This window comes from Alligator mississippiensis, chromosome 3, assembly GCF_030867095.1.
Source record: "Alligator mississippiensis isolate rAllMis1 chromosome 3, rAllMis1, whole genome shotgun sequence".
Taxonomy (NCBI): domain Eukaryota; kingdom Metazoa; phylum Chordata; order Crocodylia; family Alligatoridae; genus Alligator; species Alligator mississippiensis.
Genome location: NC_081826.1, coordinates 188,838,296 through 188,857,641, shown reverse-complemented (window position 1 = coordinate 188,857,641; position 19,346 = coordinate 188,838,296). Strand labels below are relative to the sequence as shown.

At 43.5% G+C, this 19,346-nt stretch overlaps 1 protein-coding gene across 5 annotated transcripts in view; it reads left to right on the top strand.

Annotated features, from left to right (window-relative positions):
* UHRF2 (ubiquitin like with PHD and ring finger domains 2) overlaps positions 1-19,346 on the top strand; it is a 164,013-nt gene that overhangs the window by 96,490 nt on the left and 48,177 nt on the right. For all 5 annotated transcript variants that reach the window (XM_019478012.2, XM_019478011.2, XM_006268899.4 and 2 more), the window contains 3 exons: positions 10,143-10,329; positions 14,726-14,849; positions 15,252-15,359. In XM_019478012.2, coding sequence (XP_019333557.1) covers positions 10,143-10,329; positions 14,726-14,849; positions 15,252-15,359 — 419 coding nt within the window. The remainder of the gene's footprint in view (positions 1-10,142; positions 10,330-14,725; positions 14,850-15,251; positions 15,360-19,346) is intronic.

Genomic DNA, 19,346 nt, shown 5'->3' with positions numbered 1-19,346 from the left:
AGTGCTGGAGAGTCCACAACTTCCCTAAGCAGTTTCATAGATTTCATAGACATTAGGGCTGGAAGGGACCTCGGAAGATCGTTGGGTCCAGCCCCCTGCCCCAAGGGCAGGAAGTCAGTTAGGGTCAAAGGATCCCAGCAAGATAAACGTCCAAATGTTTCTTAAAAGAGTCCAGAGGAGGTGCTTGCACACCTCTGGAGGGAGTCTATTCCAGGCCAGGCCAGGCCTGGGGACTCAGACAGTAAAGAAGTTTTTCCTTATGTCCAACCTAAAACAGTCCTGGAGGAGTGTGTGGCTGTTGGACCTTGTCATCCCATGGGGCGCTCTGGTGAACAGGCATTCCCCCAGATCCTGATGCACACCCCTGATATACTTATAGGCTGCCACCAGCAGACCACTGCCCCTCTCACCAAAGAGTGGACTGTGATCATGGAAGCCGAAGACTTCATGATGACACCAGCGCTGCAGTCTTCGGTTGACTACCTTGATTCATCTCTCCTTCCTCAGCCCATAACCTGTAACTGGGAGGATCGAAGAAAAAACCACCTGCGCCCCTACACCCTGCTCCCAGAGCCCTCTAGCCATTCATGACCCAGTTGCGATTGCTCCAAGTCATGTTGTTCATGCACACATGGATAAGGAGCATAGGGTAGTGGTCGGAGGACTCAAGTTTTGGGATCTTCTCCACTATGTCCTGGATACAGGTCCCTGGGAGGCAGCAGACCTCCTGGGCTAAGGGGTTGGGGCGGCAGATTGCTCCTTCAGTCCCCCACAGAAGGGAGTCTCCCACAACGACCACTCTGCATTTCATCTTGGGGAGACTAGGGAGGATAGTTGTTGGTGAACCTCCCTTGCCTGTAGGAGCTGGCAGCTCTGCAGGCTCTAGTGGGGCTGCAAGAGGTTCATACCTGTTGCAGAGCTCCAAAGGGGACCCTGGTGCAGTAGGCCTTGGGGCCATTTACCGCCTTGGTCCAACCCCCTGGCTGGACAGTGTGGGAGATCCCCAAGTTCTCCCTTGCCCTGGAAGGTGACCTTGGTCGACCCTCGGCCTTCATGGGATGAAGGGCCTGACAGTAGGAGTCGATCTGCTCACCATCCCTGATGGCACGCAGTCTCTGGACTGCAGTTTGACGCTCCTTTTATCTGGCACCTCAGAGACTCCAAAGTGGAGCAGACCTCGCAAGGGGAGGTGGCCATGCTCCCAGTCCCATGTGCCGGGAATCATGCCAGGCAGTCCCCAGAGCCGAGAGCCAGAGACTCCATCTGCATGCAGCCCAGAACCATGGATTCAGTCTGGGTGGAGACCTCAGACGTGCCAGAGGGGGAGGTCTTAGACTCCAAGGGTGTGGCGTGTGGCTATCCTCATTGCACCAGTGGTAGTCCGGCTACTGCTGTGCTAACCTTCCCTTGGGGCTCACTGGCAGGGCCTCAGGCCCTCCCACTTGCCCTCCTGTGCAAACTCCCATGTTAACTTGTGTGCTGGGCCTAGAAACACACCTGCTTGCACGTCCTGTTCATGCGGCTCTGGGTGTGTTGCTTCCTGTGGGGCTGGGCTAAGTAGGAGCTGGGGGATGGGGGATCATGACCCTCCTCAGCTCCTCTCAGCTGCCTCCCCGCAGCTGGGCTAAGTCCCTCCCACCATGGGCCCCTGCTTACCTCCAGGTAGGCTGGGGCTTGTCGGGGGTCCTTGGGGTCCTCTTGGGGGGTGCCGAGGCTCACGGGGGCGCATCGGGCTTCTGCTTGTGCGTCTCTCGCTAGAGCCAGGGACCAAGTTCATTCCACTGCTTCATTATTCTAACAGTAAAGAAATTTTTCCAGATATCCAATCTAAAATTTGCTGGAACCTCCTTGATTCGTGTCCTTCTTTCTGAAGCAAGAGAGAACAGACACTTTCCTTCTTCTTTATAGCAGCCCTTCAAGTATTGAAAGACTGCTATCATGTCCCCTATTAAGTGTCTTTTTTGCAAACTGAATGTGCGTAGCTCCTTCAGGTTGTTCTCATATGGCTTGCCTTCCAGGCACTTCATATGTTTGTTGCCCACCTCTGGACCCTCTCTTAATTTCTTCACATCCTTTTTAAAATGCAGAACCCAGAACTACACACACTACTCCAAATAGGCCTAACCAGTGCCAAGTAGAGAGGCACTATCTCCTTCCGTGTCTTGCACCTAATGCTTCTGCTGATGCATCCCAAAATCGCGTTTGCCTTTTGAGCAGCTGCATCACAGTGCAGACTCGTATTGAGTCTGTGATCTACCAAGACTCCTACGTCCTTTTCCATGGTGCTGCCATCCAGTCAGATGTCACCCATTTTATACTTGTGGTTTTGATTATTCCTTCCGAGGTGTAGCACTTTGCATTTGTCCACACTGAACTTCATCCTGTTAGCTCTAGCCCAGCTTTCCGATCTGTCAAGATTTTTTTGAACACATCCTCCAACATGTTTGCAGTCTCTCTCAGTTTTGTCTCGCCCGCAAACTTACTCAAGAAGCTTGTAAATCATTAATAAACACGTTGAACAGCACTGGGTCCAGGACAGACCTCTACCACTCCACTCAGAACCTCTCCACATTCTGCCATGGACCCATTAATAATTACCCTTTGCTTGTGGCTGTTGAGCCAGTTATCTATCCACCCTGTAGTAGTTTTACTTAGCCCACGTTTCTCCATTTTATTAATTAGAAGGTCATGTGGGACCTTGCCAGAAGCCTTGCTGAAGTCTAGATACATTATATCTACAGCATTCTCTTAATTCACCTAAGTAGTTACTTTGTCAAAGAAGGAGAACAGGTTTGTCTAACATTTATTTTTCATAAAACCGCTGGCTGCTCGTGATCAGCCTTTTTTCCTCCAGATGCTTACAAATGGCCTTCTTTAGGATATGCTCCAGTAACTTCCCAGGTATTGAGGTGAGGCTAACCATTCTGCGGTTCTCAGGTCCTCCTTCTTGCCTTTTTTGAAGAGGGGCACCATATCGACCTTTTAGAAGTTCCTTGTGCAGCCACATAGGTCTCTTGCCATTCTTCTTGTGCTTCCATTGTGTCAGGACTGTTTCTTTTTGGGCTTCCAATACTGTGCCCCTTAGAAGCTCCTGCGTGCTTTTATCCCTCAGTCTATTCGTTTATGACACCATGCCTATTAGCTCCTTGAGGTGGATGAAATTTACCTTTTTTAAATCTAGCGTCCTGTTTTGCTTTGCTTCCCTGTCTCAGGATCTGGGATTCTGTTGTATCATGATCACTTCCCCCCAAGTGAAAGTGATGGGTACATCACTTTCACATCCTCCACCAGTTTTTCCCTGTTTGTCAACACAAGGAACTTTCTGGAATGGAAAGTTGTCCTCCACATAAGTTAGGAACTGGCTTGACATGTTATTTGTTTGGTTGCATTTGACTGCTTTTGGGAGCAGTGCTGCTCCCAAGAACATCCACCTGTTGTCAAATGTCTGGAAAACTAAAGTCTCCCATCAATACCGTCCCCATAGCTTTTGGATAGATTTGTCACCTGCTTGAAGAGTGCCTCACCCACCTCTTCTTGATTAGGTGGTCTGTAATAAATCCTCACCATTATGCTGGTGCTGCATTTTTCACCTTTCATCTTCACCTAAATGCATTCTTCTTTGCTGCCTTCCTCCTCCTGAACCAGAGAACAAGTGTATGTGTTCCTGACATACAAGGCAACACCATTACCTTTTTTCCCAGCCCTGTCCTGAAACAGAGTGCAACCCTCCATGTTGACGTTTCAGTCATAAGATCTGTCCCATCAGGTCTTGGTGATACTAATGAGATTGTAGATCGTTTTAGAGGCTGCAACTTCTAACTCATTTTGTTTATTCCCTATATTTCTCACATTTGTATGAATACAATGGATGTATTATGCATTTTGACCTCCTCTCTTCCCTTTTGCACCATTTAGATTCATAGATGTTAGGGTCATAAGGAACCTCAATAGATCATCGAGTCCGACCCCCTGCGTAGGCAGGAAAGAGTGCTGGGTTCAGATGTCCCTAGCCAGATGTCCGTCTAACCTCCTCTTGAAGGCCCCCAGGGTAGGGGAGAGCACCACCTCCCTTGGGAGCCCATTCCGATTTTTCTACACTCTAACTATGAAGAAGTTCTTCCTAATGTCCAGTCTAAATCTGCTCTCTGCTAGCTTATGGCCATTTATTTCTTGTAACCCCCAGGAACACCTTGGTGAGTAGAGCCTCACCAATTCCCTTCTGCGCCCCCATGATGAATTTATAGGCAGCCACAAGGTCGCCTCAACCTTCTCTTGCGGAGGTTGAAGAGGTCCAGGTACCCTAGTCTCTCCTCGTAGGGCTTGGCCTGCAAGCCTTTAACCATACGAGTGGCCCTTCTCTGGACCCTCTCCAGGTTATCCATATCCCTCTTGAAGTGTGGCGCCCAAAACTGGACGCAGTATTCCTACTGCGATCTGACCAGTGTCCAATAGAGGGGAAGTATCACCTCCGTGGTTCTGTTTGTCATGCATCTGCTGATGCATGATAAAGTGCAGTTAGCTTTTCTGATGACTTCGTCACACTGCCGACTCATGTTCATCTTGAAGTCCACTAGGACTCCAAGATCCCTTTCTGCTTCCGTGCCACCAAGCCGGTCATTTCCTAGGCAGTAGGTATGCTGGACATTTTTCCTCCCTAGGTGCAGCACTTCGCATTTCTCCTTGTTAAATTGCATTCTGTTGTTTTCTGCCCATTTGTCCAACCTGTCCAGGTGCCTGTAGTTGTTCCTTGCCCTCTGATGTGTCCACTTCTCCCCACAGTTTTGTATCATCTGTAAACTTGGACAGAGTACACTTCACTTGCTCATCTAAGTCATTGATGAAGACATTGAAGAGTATTGGTCCAAGGACCGAGCCCTATGGGACCCCACTGCTCACATCCTTCCAGGTGGATACCGACCCATCCACCACCACTCTCTGGGTACGACTCCTCTAGCCAATTTGCCACCCACCAGACTGTGTAATCATCCAAGTCACAGCCTCTTAACTTGTTCACCAGTATGGGGTGGGGTACCGTATCGAAGGCCTTCCTGAAGTCTTAAGTAGACGATGTCAACCCCTACTCCTGCGTCCAGGTGTTTTGTAACCTGGTCGTAAAAAGACTAGATTAGTCAGGCAAGATCTACCTGCTACAAACCCGTGCTGGTTTCCCCTCAGCATAATTTTTCCGGCTGGGTTCTCACATATATGAGCCTTAATAATCTTTTCAAAGACTTTGCCAAGGATAGAGGTGAGACTGACTGGCCTATAGTTGCCTGGATTCTCCCTCCTCCCCTTCTTGAAAATAGGGACCACATTGGCCCTTTTTCAGTCCTCTGGGACTGGTCCCGTGTGCCACGAGTGCTCAAATATTCTTGCCAGTGGCTGTGCAGTGACATCGGCCAGTGCCTTCCGTACCCTTGGATGGAGCTCATCCAGGCCTGCTGACTTAAACGCATCCAGTCCTTCCAAGTGACTCTGCAACATCTCAGGGTCAACGCTTGGTAGTCTGGTGCCCTGCTGTTGTCTGTCTACAATCTCATTGTGAGACTTGTTTAGCCCCTTGTTTAGGAACACTGAGGCAAAGAATTCATTGAGGAGTTCAGCCTTGTCCCCACTGTCTGTCACCAATTGCTTTTGCCCGTTCAGTGGTGGTCCTATACTGCCCTGGTCCTTCCTTTTACTCCCTATATATCTGAAGAACAATTTTTTGTTATCCTTAACTTGGGATGCCATCCTCAGCTCCATGGTAGCTTTGGCCTTTCTAACTGCCTCCCTACAACTGCGAGCTGAGGAGGTATACTCCTCTTTAGTAATCTCTCCCTGTTTCCACTGCTTATATGCTCCCCTTTTTGCCCTTAGGATGCTCTGAATTTCTCTGGTCAGCCAAGGAAGCCTCTTGGCCCTTTTCCCCTGCATCAAGATCATCTCCCTCTGTGCCCAAAGGATCACTTCCTTAAGGCACAACCACCCTTCCTGGGCTCCCATCTTCCCAAATCTCTTACTCTGCGGTGCGTCATTGACTAAACGCCTGAGTTTGCTGAAGTCAGCCTTCCTAAAGTCTAGCACTTCCACCCTACTAGTTACCTTACCTGCTCTGTGCCTTACGATGAATTCTATTATTTGGTGACCACTGATCTGTAGGTCCCCTACCACGTCATCTCATCGCATGTTGCCAATACCAGGTCCAGTAAGACATTCCCCCTAGTGGGACCATGTACCTCCTGTGTCAGGAGGTCCTGTACACAGGATAGGAACCTGTGTGAACGGTGGGAATTTGCTATCTGTGTTTCCCAGCAGATGTCAGGGTAGTTTAGGTCCCTCATGACTACCGCGTCCCTAGTCTTTATGGTCTCCAAGAGCTGCCTCAGGAGTTCCAAATCTAGTTCTTCCCCTTGGTGTGGGGGTCTGTAGCAGACCCCTACCACCAAATCCCTTTCCCCTTGACCTCCATGTATCCTAACCCACAATCCTACTTTCTCCTCCTCCGATTCCATTTTTATAAGGGTCGATTGTATAACGCTCCTTGACATAGAGCACAACCCGTCCCCCTCTCCTCCCCACTCTGTCCTTTCTGTACAGCTTATAGCCCTCAATGTGTACCGCCCAGTCGTGGGTGGAGTCCCACAAGGTTTCTGTTAGCCCCACTAAGTTGTAAGTGTTTTCTGCAAGCAGGAGTGCTAGTTCATCCTGCTTGTTCCCCATGCTCCTATCATTAGTGTATAGGCACCTGAGCCCTGTGACTGGCGCCTTTTGTTGCCCCCCGGCTCTGATGCCCAATGGGCCCCTTATTGCTTACCTGTGCTGTACTGCTGGACGTCCCATGGATTGCAGGTACCCGATGTTCTCCTTCTTCTGCCTCCCTGTCCCCGGTCTGAGCTAGTTTAAAGCCCGACATAGGAGATCAGCCAACCTGTTGGAGAAAAGACTTTTACCTTTCACTGAGAGGTGAAGTCCATCGTGCCCCAGGAAGTCCCTTGTCAGGAAGTGTGGGTCGTGGTCCAGAAAGCCAAATCCTGCACTATGGCACCAACTCCTGAGCCGCAGGTTGACCTCTCTGATGCAGGCGCTGTGAATGCCTACTGTGACCTCTGACCAGGAGAATGGACGAGAAGACCACCTGCGCCCCTGTCTCCCTAAGCCTGGCCCCCAGAACCCTGTAGTCACCCATGACATGGTCGGGACTACTCCTGGCCGCGTCATTGGTTCCCACATGGATGAGGACCATGGGATAGTAGTCTGAGGGCCGGATCAGGTCAGTCCTTCTTGCAGTCCTCTGGCCCTCTCCAAAGTTGAATTGCTTCAAGTTCTTTCCCCTCTGGACTGCGTGCTCTGTTGCTGGGGGATTTTGATCTCCAAGATGAACATGAGCCGCCACTGCCAGATCGCATCCAACAAGGCTACCCGTACCTTGTCATGCATCCAAAGGTGCATCTCAGGCCGGTCCAGAGAGGTGATACTCTCCCTCTATGCGACTTTGGTCAGGCCGCAGTTGGAGTACTGCATCCAGTACTGGGCGCCACCCTTCAAAAGGGATGTGGCCAGCCTGGAGAGGGTTCAGAGGACGGCCACCCCCTTGGTGAGAGGGCAGCAGGACAGGCCCTATGAGGAGAGACTGAGGGACCTGAACCTGTTCAGCCTCAGCAAGAGGAGGCTGAGGGGGGACCTGGTGGCTGCCTACAAACTCATCAGGGGAGATCAAGAGCAAATAGGTAGAGCCCTTTTCTCCCCAGCACCACCTGGGGTGACAAGGAACAATGGTAATAAGCTGATGGAGAATAGGTTTAGGTTAGAGATCAGAAGGCAATATTTTACAGTTAGGGTGGCCAAAATCTGGAACCAACTTCCCAGGTAAGTGGTCCTCGTCCCTACCTTGGGCAAATTCAAGAGGAGGTTGGATGATCACCTGTCTGGGGTCTTGTGAACCCAGCATTCATTCTTGCCTGTGGCAGGGGGTCAGGCTAGATGATCTGTTCAGGTCCCTCCTGACCCTAGCTACTATGATACTATGAAACCATCCCCCATGGAACCTAGTTTAAAGCCCTCCTTACTAGTTTGGCCAGATGATGCCCAAAGATGCTGTTCTCCATTCTCATCAGATGGATCCCATCTCTTGATAGCAGTCTTCCTCCCAAAAACATCTTCCTGTTGCCTTCACGTTGACACCTGTCTCAGCCACATGTTCACTTCCAAGATACGATGGTCTCTGCCTGGATCCCTGCCCTCCACAGGAAGCATCTGTGAGAACACCACTTGTGCTCCAGGCTCCTTAATCCTCCTGCCAAGAGCCTCATCGTCACCTCTGATCTGGTCAGTGTCAATCTTGGCAGGATAGTTGGAGCCTACATGGACAAGGAGGAAATGGTAGTGGTCTAAAGGATGGATGAATTTTGGCAGACTCTCTGTGACATCCTGAATTCAGGCTCCAGGCAGGTAGCACACTTCCTGGAAAGAAAGTGTTTTCCACTATCTATAAATTTGGTTTCTGATATTAAAAAAAAACTGACAAACTTAAATACTTTCAGGCTTTTATATGTTAATATTGATAACTGATTACCTGTTAACAGAGGGTTTGTTTGGTTGTTTTTTTTTACTTGAGTTGTAATTTATTGTTCATAGGTCTGTTACTGTTATGTAATGGAAGTTGTTTTCATGAGTATATTTAAAAATTAAGGAAGAATTATGGTGAAAATATGTGAGCCTGTCTATAAGACAGAGTGTTCCTGGACTGGGAGGAAAAATCTTGGAAGTTGATGGGTTGTCATTTTGTATACAAACACCAGGGGTAAACCCTTTGATTCAGATTGTCAAATACTTGATTGTAGAAACACCATTTTCCCATAGGAAAAAACTTCCTGCGTATAAAAACATGTAGGTTTGAGTTCATAGTGTTACACAAAAACAGCAATACAGGCAGATATTGCAAAAAGCTGATCCAAATGTTTTAATTAGGATAGGCAGACATGGTTAAACATATTCTTTCACTTGGTATTGTAACTGAGGGGGAAAAAACTTGCTCTAGTCTCAGGATAAAAGCAAAGCTCCCAGTGTCTCTCAGATTTATATGAAAATGACTCTGAATTTGCCATACAGATGCCATACATACCATATGCCTGTGTATAAGATATGCATCTTGTTTTTGGAAGGTGGAATGAAGAGAAAAAAATCTTTCCTTGAAAATATGAGTAAGTACGGTATTTTCATAGTGAAAACACAGGCAGCTACAGTAGAGGGGAACAAAAGCCTGTGTCTGTTCTCCTAACCTAGCTCCAGGATGCGTGTCCACGCTGGCAGGCAGGCAGTTCAGCTCCAGTAGGATTGAGCCCTCAGCTGGTGCTGTTGGCTAAGCAGAACTGCCCGGCCTCTCTCCTCAAGCGGACTTGGTAGGTGTTGCTGTCTGCCCACCTCGCTCGAGGAGGGGCCCTGGCAGTTTGACTGCCACAGAAATTGCCCCTCTGCTCCCTATGTTTCCATGTTTAAGATGCTCAGCTCAATTTCCTGCAGCTAATTTGGGAGGGGAGGAGCAGGGAGAGAGGTATGTGTTGTATGATATAGATTAAAATTAAGTTTTAATTTCTGTTTTATATGGCATCCCTGTAAATATTTTTCCTAGTTTTATACCAAAATTGACCCTGACTAAAGTTCAATTTTTCAACCTGTTTGTATTGAAATGAGGTATTGATCCATAGCTTGTAATATGTTCCATATTGGTAGGCTTCCATTGAAATCAACAGGAATTGTCAAGATTTTGGGGAGTAAAGCCTATTTTTGACGGACAGGTAAACCTAACTTTTGTTTTTCCATCGTGCTAGTGGCAAAAAGCATGGTTGAGCAGACTGTGCCTGGAGTGGCAAATAATCACTGTTTTGTAAGTCTTAAAGAGAAGGTCATAAGTTGATACTGGCATTAGCTTCTTAGATTTGGTATTACTATATGTTTAGCTATGTAAGGGAATGGTTTTCACCAGTGGCCATTATGCTTGGTCTCTCTTAGGTGAGAGACTTTTTGGAAGTAGGAAATTTCCTGGACCCACAGTATTTATACCACATTAGCTCTCCACACACAAACTGTCCTTCCCCCTGCTGGCATGTGTATAAATGTGGAATCATTTCTAAGACTTGGCTTTCTCTAATTTGTTTTGACAGGGAAGAGTGGCCCCGAGTGCAAGCACTGCAGGGCAGATCCAGATAAGGAATGCCGTTTTTGCTCCTGTTATCTGTGTGGTGGAAAACAGGATGCTCACATGCAACTTCTGTGTGATGAATGTAATATGGCTTATCATATATACTGCCTGAATCCACCTTTAAGCAAAATACCAGAAGATGAGGACTGGTAAATATACAAAGATGATTTACTTTTATGCATAATCCCACTTTGTACAAGCTACCTTTTTAATCATTTGAAACTTCAGAGAGACACAAAAACATCCTGATTATAGAGAATAGTGAAGGTATATTATGATACTGGTGTATATTTTTCATTTTGCAATGCACAGTTATTACACAGTTTTATAATAAACCGTTAATTACACTTAGTTGATATTAAGGCTCCATTTATACATAGTTAATAAAGACTTGTTAAGTAGTTCAGCATTATTGATAGGTCAGTAAATTACTTAAGAACATCTATTACAACATTATCTGTGACTGTATTTACAGGTATTTATATCTTTACTATGACCATAACGTATATTAATCACTTCATCAGTCTTTTAAGCAGTTCACAAATTGAATCTTCATACAAAATGTATTCCATTGCATATGCACCAGTAAACTTTTAGGGACCCAGTCTTACAGGCAGTTATTCATGTGAGTAATTTCAGTGGCAGTACTAAATTGAACTAAAAAAAAATATTAAAGAAACACCTGTGGAAGTTGCAGTATTCTGTGGAAATAAATCACTGGGTCTCCGAAGTCATTTGTAAAAGCTTGTTCTAAGCTGGTCAGCTAATTAGCAGAATTGTTTGATGCACATTCCTGATGATATTATTTAATCTGCTGCCTAAGAAGCACTTCCACACAGGCCACCATACCACTGGGGCCTCACACTCTGCTTATATTTACCTTTCTGTCTGATTTAGGGGTTGAGGCTTGCTTAAAATATTTAATTTAGACTTCCATATTTGTATTTTGTTCTAACTTTACATAAATCTACCCAGAGACGCACTTGATCAAGCCAAAATGTGGCAGCCATATTTCTGTGAACTTTTCATATTTCAATATCTGGCATTGATGATTTTGATCTCATTGAAGAATCTATTGACTTTGAACACTGTTTTAAAAATATTTTCAACATACTAAACATTTTGAGAGGTGGAAGAAGCAAATGGAATACATATTTAAATATTGTTTGTATGTAATCCACACTAGCATGTGTATGGGTGTGCAGGTTTGCAGTTTAACCAGCATTGTCTCTTAGTCTAGATCTGCATCCAAGATCTAATCAGCCCCTTGTCTGTAGAAAATAGAGAAGGCTTTCTTGTCCAGTGGTGTCTTCTCAGTGCTGCTTGAGCAATTTACATATGGCCAAAGCTCTTAGGCAAATTTCACTAAGTATGGTCATGTGGACAAATTAGGTTAGAATGTGACTTTATAGCTTGTAAATTATTCCATGGAACCTACCAACATGCGTGCACTTACCATTCAGTAATTACTAGGTTAATTTACCCAACTTCATTGATGGTTAAACTGTGTTACTGTGGGGTAAAAGTATATGAAGTATATGAAATTACTGTAGAGTAGCCAGTGCTGTAAAGTCACTCTCTATGTTATGGGAACTTGATCATGTGCCCATACCATTAGTTTACTACCTAAGAATTTCTTTGGACCCTGAAAATAAAAAATACTCATTATGCCCACCCAAGACGCTTGGGCACATCTGAAGTTCATCAGTATGTCAGTAAATTAGGATGCAGTCCCTCCATTTGCAGTGGCATAATGTATGAGGCTTGGAATCAAGTTCAGTAGTTGCACATAGACTCTGCTTTAGTTCTTGAGCGTTCCTGAACATGAGACCTATTCTTGTAAAAACCTTACATCTTAGATTGACTCCATGTCTAATGCCAAGTTTAATCAAAGGGTGAAATTAGATGTGCACTGATACATTGGTTTATATTGTATAAAGCCCTGCTGAAGTGCGTAAGCTATATAAACACTGGGCAAGCTGGATCAAACTGACACAGTTCCTCTTCTGGGAATATGCTGTGCTCAGTGCGGGAGTGTGCTGAGCTGAAAATAAAGCACTGGGGGTTTTTTCCATGCCCTGAGAGACCAAAAGCATTTAGGGTACGTGAAGTTCTCCATAGATAACTCTGGCCAAGGATTTTGAACTTATGCATACAGAAGTTGAATCCATGCTGTTAAAACATCTCACAGAACTTCAGTTACTGATAAAATATGTAAATTGCTTTTGTGTGTTTGATTTTTATTTCATTTGCATTTATAGTCATTTGGGTTCTGTGATTTAATAATAAGGAGAAATAGATAAAGCCAAGTTGGGGGAAATGTACCATGTGGTCTTGCCTCTTTCGTAGTCCCTTTTTGGGTTGCTTTGTAGCGCTAGCCTTGTGCAGCCCTGTTGTTCATTTGTGTGTAAAAGGACTGCAACTGTGTAGTAATGTGCCAACACAGGAATATTGAGGAAGGACAGCTCCTTTTTTTTCTTCTCTCCTTGCTTGCTAGCTTAGGGTAACTGCACAGTATGATTGGCTACCAGATTTTCATTTATTTTGAAATAGAAGAAGTTTTCATTTTTAAATGTTGTTAATTTAAAGGTGGTCAACCCCTTGGTTCCCAGGCTGTACTTTGGGACATGCTGATAGGGCATTCTCATACAAATTAATGTCACTATTTATATGCTAAACAGTATTTAATATTCCATACAAAAACTCAGTTAAGGAAACATTAAGAGTGCATGGCTAAGCAGTCATAAAGCAGGAACTGCCATAGTTAAATGTGCCCTCTTGTGAGTTTGCATTATGGCGCAGTATTTTTCATTATGATTATTGCATTCTGTTCTTCAGATAGCACAATACAACATCATTCATATAACCTAAGTTTTCATTAAAACTTTAGAAGGGTGCCTGCAGACTGGTATTTTCATGTCTTTTTATTTTGTTGTCCTAATTGGTATCTTTATTGATTTTGGGTCAAATCATGCCCCATTGAAGCTGATGTGGGTTTTGCAACTTGAGGTTAATGTAGCATGGAGTTGCCCTTAAACTTCTTCTGTTTTTCATAGAGTTTGTTCATCAACATTCATGTATTGTAGTATGAGCATTTTTAGCAAATCACACAGCTTTTCTTTATACAACTTAAGGACTATGTCAGTTGACAGAAACTAGCATACATACAGTACAACTTTCCTTAGCTGCTTGCTTTAGAAGCGTAGCCAAAGGTGGAGTACGAAGTGTACTGTACTATGCATGGCATGCGACTTAAAAGACTGCTAACTAGGTCAAATCCACACCAATTTTCAATGGAAGACTCCAGGCCCTGGAAGGAATTGCTTGATAGTGAAAGGTGGAGAGCACTCTGGCATGATGCAGCAAAGTGCTTAATCATTTGCTTTACTTAAGGCAAAGGAACAGTCTGATTGCCTCTGTTTCCACTACATGTTCCAATTCAGTGGGGCTGCTCATTTACTTAAGTACTGGACTTCGGATTAGATGTAGAGTGCCCATTTTCTGGCTGGAGCGGGCTTGAAGTGTTTCATGTAGGAAACATTGTTTTACAGTTGTTGACTCGTAAGTGGCTGAACTGTGTATTTTTTAATGAATGGAGTAGAAGTGTCCACTTTTGGACACTATTTATTCTGAACATTTTCAACCCAAAATAAAATTATTTGTGACTTAAAAACAGGAATTAGAGAGTTTTAAAGGAAACTTTTGCAGTCATTTCTGTCACTTCTGCTTGCTGACAGAAATCTGGAAGACTGGTTTTCTCATAAATGCATCTATATGGGGAGTGGAGATTTCTAACTGGTATTTGCATCACTGTTACAAATTTGAGGAAACTCATTTATCTTTGTGCCTCAGTTGTATGTAATAGGTTTATTATATAGGGTGATGCCACTATTACTTAGTGTGATTATGGCAGAAAAGTGAAAATGGCAGCTTCTCATTCAGCAGACCTCCTCCATATGTTTAAAAAGGTGTTTTTACACCTTATTTTGCAGTACCAATAGCTAGGGGAAAGCTAGAGTCTTGCAGAGCTATTAATTATGATTCAGTCTCAAAGCCAAGTCTTCCTTCTGTTACACTCTGTTATCCCTGTGGAAGACTAAAAGAGATGGTACAGTTTTGAACTGAAAGTGGAATTTGGCTTACAGAATTTTAATTACTGGTGATATGCAAAAAGTAAATCTAGCCTGACTGTCAGATTTCAAGTTGATTTTGCATAGCTGTCAGATGAAAATTTTACTTGTAAATTAGACTGGTGTGATCTGGAAATGATTGAGAGAAAATAAACGATTCATCAAGTATTTTGAGACTCTAAGATAAAAGATACAATATAAGTATAGAACGTTATTATAATATTATTATTAGGATTATTTTGGAGGTTGCTGATATTTGTTAGGTTTATTTCCTCAGTTCAGAATACTAGTTTGAAAATGTTCAGTTAAGTTGGAAAGTCAACACCATTCTAGCTATATAAAATATATTGCCATTATATTGAGCAATTCAAAATCTGTCAATTTTTTTTTTTTTTTTTTTTTTTTTTTTTTTAAGGTATTGTCCTTCCTGCAAAAATGATTCTAATGAAGTTGTAAAGGCTGGGGAAAAACTCAAACAGAGTAAAAAGAAAGCAAAGATGCCATCTGCCAGTACTGAGAGCCAGAGAGACTGGGGCAAGGTAGAGTATATTTAGGAAAAAAATACTACATTGTGTGTGTATGTATATGCTCCACCTGTAACCAGGCATATATCTTTATTGTGCATAATTTAGTATTGTATTATATGCCAGAAAGTAGGCAGAATTTATACATTAATTGTTGAAATTATACTTTTTGTAAAACAATACTGAATTTTGCACATTGTCTTCAAGAAGTTAAAACTATTTTTTAAGGATGACTTACAGACAAGGATTGTAAATTAAATCATAAACATTAGATTGCACTTAAAATTGTTAAGAATTTTTTAATCAATCTAGTTTTAAAAATGTCCTTTTAATGACAAGAAAACCTTGTTCACATTATACTTTTCCTAAAAACTTGAAGATCCTAAAATTAATATTTTCTGTTTGTTCTGATTTTAGGGTATGGCCTGTGTTGGGCGCACCAAGGAATGCACTATTGTTCCTTCTAATCACTATGGACCTATACCTGGTGTTCCTGTTGGAACAACCTGGAAATTCAGAGTTCAGGTATGTGTTAGAATTGAAGCAAGTAAAATCCAAGAAAACAAAGATCATGGGGTGTTTTGGTTGTAAAAATGATTTTAGTTTCTGATGCTTGGCTTAGAATAATTATAGTTTATTTAAGTTCATCTACTTTTGAGGTATTGCATACTTTAAATATTCAATAAATAGAATTGGTAATACCTTTAAAAATAGAATTAACTTTTTAAGGGGACCCACATATTAGGACAGAATTTAGCTTTAGAACTCAGGTTCTTGAGAGAGAAAAATCTAGTGTCCCATAGGAATAAACTTAAAAAAGATTTAGCTTTTACTATAGTGTTGCATACATCTCTTTCCAGTGAGATATACTGATAATCAACATAAGTACCTTTAGTGATAGTGTAGTTTTTCCTGTGCTTCATTTAACATTAAGGAATTCTGTGGCTATCAGAAGTGGTTCATTTTTATTTTTCCTAGTCTTGTTTTCAAAATGGGCTAATTTTTTGTCTCCTATTTTGCACCCAGTGGTCCAAAGAATATTTCTATTGTATTTCTTTCAAATCCAGCTGAATAGAAGCAGAGTTTCTGTTTACTTCAGCAGAGAGGTGTGGGGGTAGGACAGAACAAGAAATATTGCATTTAGAAATGCAACACAGATCTTGGGGTTAAAATCCTTAGCAGCTGAGGTTCCTTCTCTCCCCCCTGCCCCTCCCTTGCTTAATTCACTACTAGAACAGATAGAGAACATTCCAGGTGTTTCAACAACCTGGTTATGACATCTAGTACATGCTTGCCTTTCTTTTAGTATTACCATTGTGCTTCAAGAATTTTCCATACCCGAATTTTGCTGGAAAATAGCTTGGAATTGCATTGTAGAAGGAAGCAAAGTAGTTCTTTAATTAGCAGTGTCAGCCTACTCCCCCACTTAAAAGCTTGCTGTCAAGTAATATGTTTAGTACAGTTCTCTCCTATATTGTCAGAAATTTACATGTACCTCTTAGCTGTTCTTTTACAGAGAGGCTAAAGTCAGGCTCCTGACATGGATGTTTCCCACAGTGATTTCTGATTCCCATTGATAAAGAGTTCTGGGGAAGATTGGAGCTATAGTTTATAGTTACTGGTCCTGCCTCAATGGTTGAATAAAGTTGCAGAAATAGATTTCGGCAGCCACTCCTGGACCCCGGCATGTAAATAAGGGATAATTCTCAAGATAATTTCCAAGAGCACTGATGTTTAGAGCAATCATTGTATCATCTTTAAGTATTGTGCAGCATGGTATGATTTTGATAATCCCATTGAAGACCCAGGGCATTTGAAGGTTTTAGGGCCATACAGACCAGCCCCAGAGTAGCTGGCAGGACTGTTATACACGGTGCCCACTCCTGATCCAGCACCAGATCAGTGGGCCTGGTCCAACCTGCATACCACCCCAATGCCACACATATGGCTCAATGGGCCAGACATGTTTGACACCCCTGATTTAGTACATTTACAACATTTACAAGTTCTGATACTTCATGAATGCCTATAAGCAATGACCACTAGGTTTACTTTGTAGGTTTACTGGTTTTATGTACTGTCTTCCTTTTATTCCGTCTTCCAAATTGTAACAAGAGTGTCAGGAAAATGCCTGAACCATTGTTCTGTAGTGAATGCAGCTACACAGGTTTTTTCCCGTTGATTGAACACTCAATTCTTCCACATATCATAAATCTGGTACAGCAGGATTTCTTGTTTTGCTTTATGTCCAGTTCATGAAATTTCTCAGTGACAATTCAATGTACCACTCTCCTTATTGCTGGTCAGGCCTTAGATAAAGTATTGGGTTCATTTTTGGGTACAGCATTGTACAAAGGACATCAAGAAACTGGAGACTGACAAGGGATGTAAAAGCAAGGTATACGATGATAGCGTGATGGTATATTTAGTTTGAAGAAAAGGAGGCTAGAGGGAGGGGTGTCAAGATAAATTTTCATATATTTGAAAGGCTGTTGTAAAGAAGAATTGTTATTCTCCCATTAAACAGAGGGGAGAACATATGTCAATGGCTTTAAAATTTAGAAAAGCAGTTTAAGGCTGTGGACAGATGTTCAGCTTCTCCTGGGAGAGTTGCTGATCTCAAGGTAAAAATGAGAACAACCAAGGTTAGATCACTCCCAGGAGAGCCTGTACACACTCCCTTTTGAAAGAAGCCACAGCACAATCCTCCAGTATTTCCATGGTGCTTTGTTCCTTCCTCCCCCACCCTCAGGAGACAGTGCATCTCTGCTGCTCCAGAGTAAAACACACTCCCTTCACAATCCTACATTGTGCTGCAGGGAGAAACAACTTAATCGTGATCGGTCTGGGGCAGGTTATCAGGGCTGCCCTGTGCACTGCTGTCATCTGTTCCTAGGCTGACTTGGGAGTCTGTAGAGCATGCTGAGATGTGTGCACAAGAGTTCCCTTACTGCTCAGTAGGGGTGTGCGAAATGGGCCGTATTCTAGTTGGATTTAGATTCAGCCCGAATTGGAGACAGTGATTCAATTAGTTGATTCAGATCACTGTCCCTGATTCAATTTGGCTGAATCCAGATCTGAAGATTAACTATTTGGACATAGACACAGCTTTAAATTTTTTTTCTACATACCTTGAGGTACCAGGTGCAGCTCATGAATGCTGTGATGGTGGAGTATATGGAGCATCCCACAGGGGAGGGGGGTGGGGTGGGCCGTGAACCTGGAAGTGGACCAGAAGTACTTCTGGTTCACTTCCAGGTCTGCTGCCAAGTGTGCTGGGGGCCCCCCCACACTCAGCTCAGTGATTAGCCACAGGGGGACCCCAGGTGCCCCCCTAGACCCAGGAGGCACCAGTCGCCAAGCAGGGGAGGTGCAGGGGGGCCCCTCGTGCACTCCCCGGTGGACCAGAAGTGAACAGGAATTGCTTCTGATCCACTTCTAGGTCTGCTGCCGAGCGTGCTGGGGAGCCCCTTGAGCTCCTGTGGGACACTCCATCTGCCCCACAGTCTCGGCATTTGTGAGCTGTAGGTACCTGTAGGTATGTAGAAAAAACATTTAAAGCTGTGTCTGTCTGAATCGTTGAATCTTTCCAAATCGAATTGGAGGGTTCCGATTTGATTCGATTCGAAGAGATGAAAGGGTCTCCTGATTCGATTCAGAGATTCGACCACCCAATCGAGCTGAATCTCTGTCAAATCGAATCAGGGGCTGAAGCTTCACACAGCCCTACTGCACAGCCTCAGCACTGCAAACTCTTGGTTCTAGAAGAAATCTTAAGGAAAACTTTCTAATTGTAGGACCAGCAGGACAGTACAAAAGGCTACTTAGGAATATGGCAAGAACTGCCTTCACAGGAGGTGTTCAAACAGAGGCTGGAAAGAGGCATCTGGGATGGTTTAGGAATAGTCAGTTTGGCATTTGAGATATGACCATGGGTTATGTAGACTAGATGACCTTTGAGGTCTCTTCCCACTCTATGGTAATATGATTCTAAACTTGTTTTGAAAAAGTATAATTTCCATTATAGTATTTCCTTTTTTTGACAGACTATCAAAATTGCATCATATTTGAAGAATATTTCTGTGAAGAGATCTAAAGTAAATTCTTCAAAATGCAGTTATTCTATGAAAAGTTGAGCTACAACCCTGGCATTGCAGAGTTCTGTGTGTATATATTTTTCATTGACTTCCAGTTCAGATATACTCTGCTTATAAATTTATAAGAAGTTATACAACTTTTCTAACAGGCAGTGCTGTAGAGTCAAGTTCTACTCTCTTTGGTTTAGCCATTATCACAAGTAGTAATAAAATAAGTAATTCATTTACATCTCTGTTAACAGTTCTGATGGCACACAAGCCAGAGTTGATTTCAGCAAAATCATCTAGTGCTGTTTATTAGAGGTAAAAGCAGTAAGACTGTTTTTTTCAGTAAATTAAGTCCCTTCTCCATCCCATTCTAAAGCGTTATAACTATTTCATCTGTCCATGCCCCGTGTTCAGTAAGATGGTATCT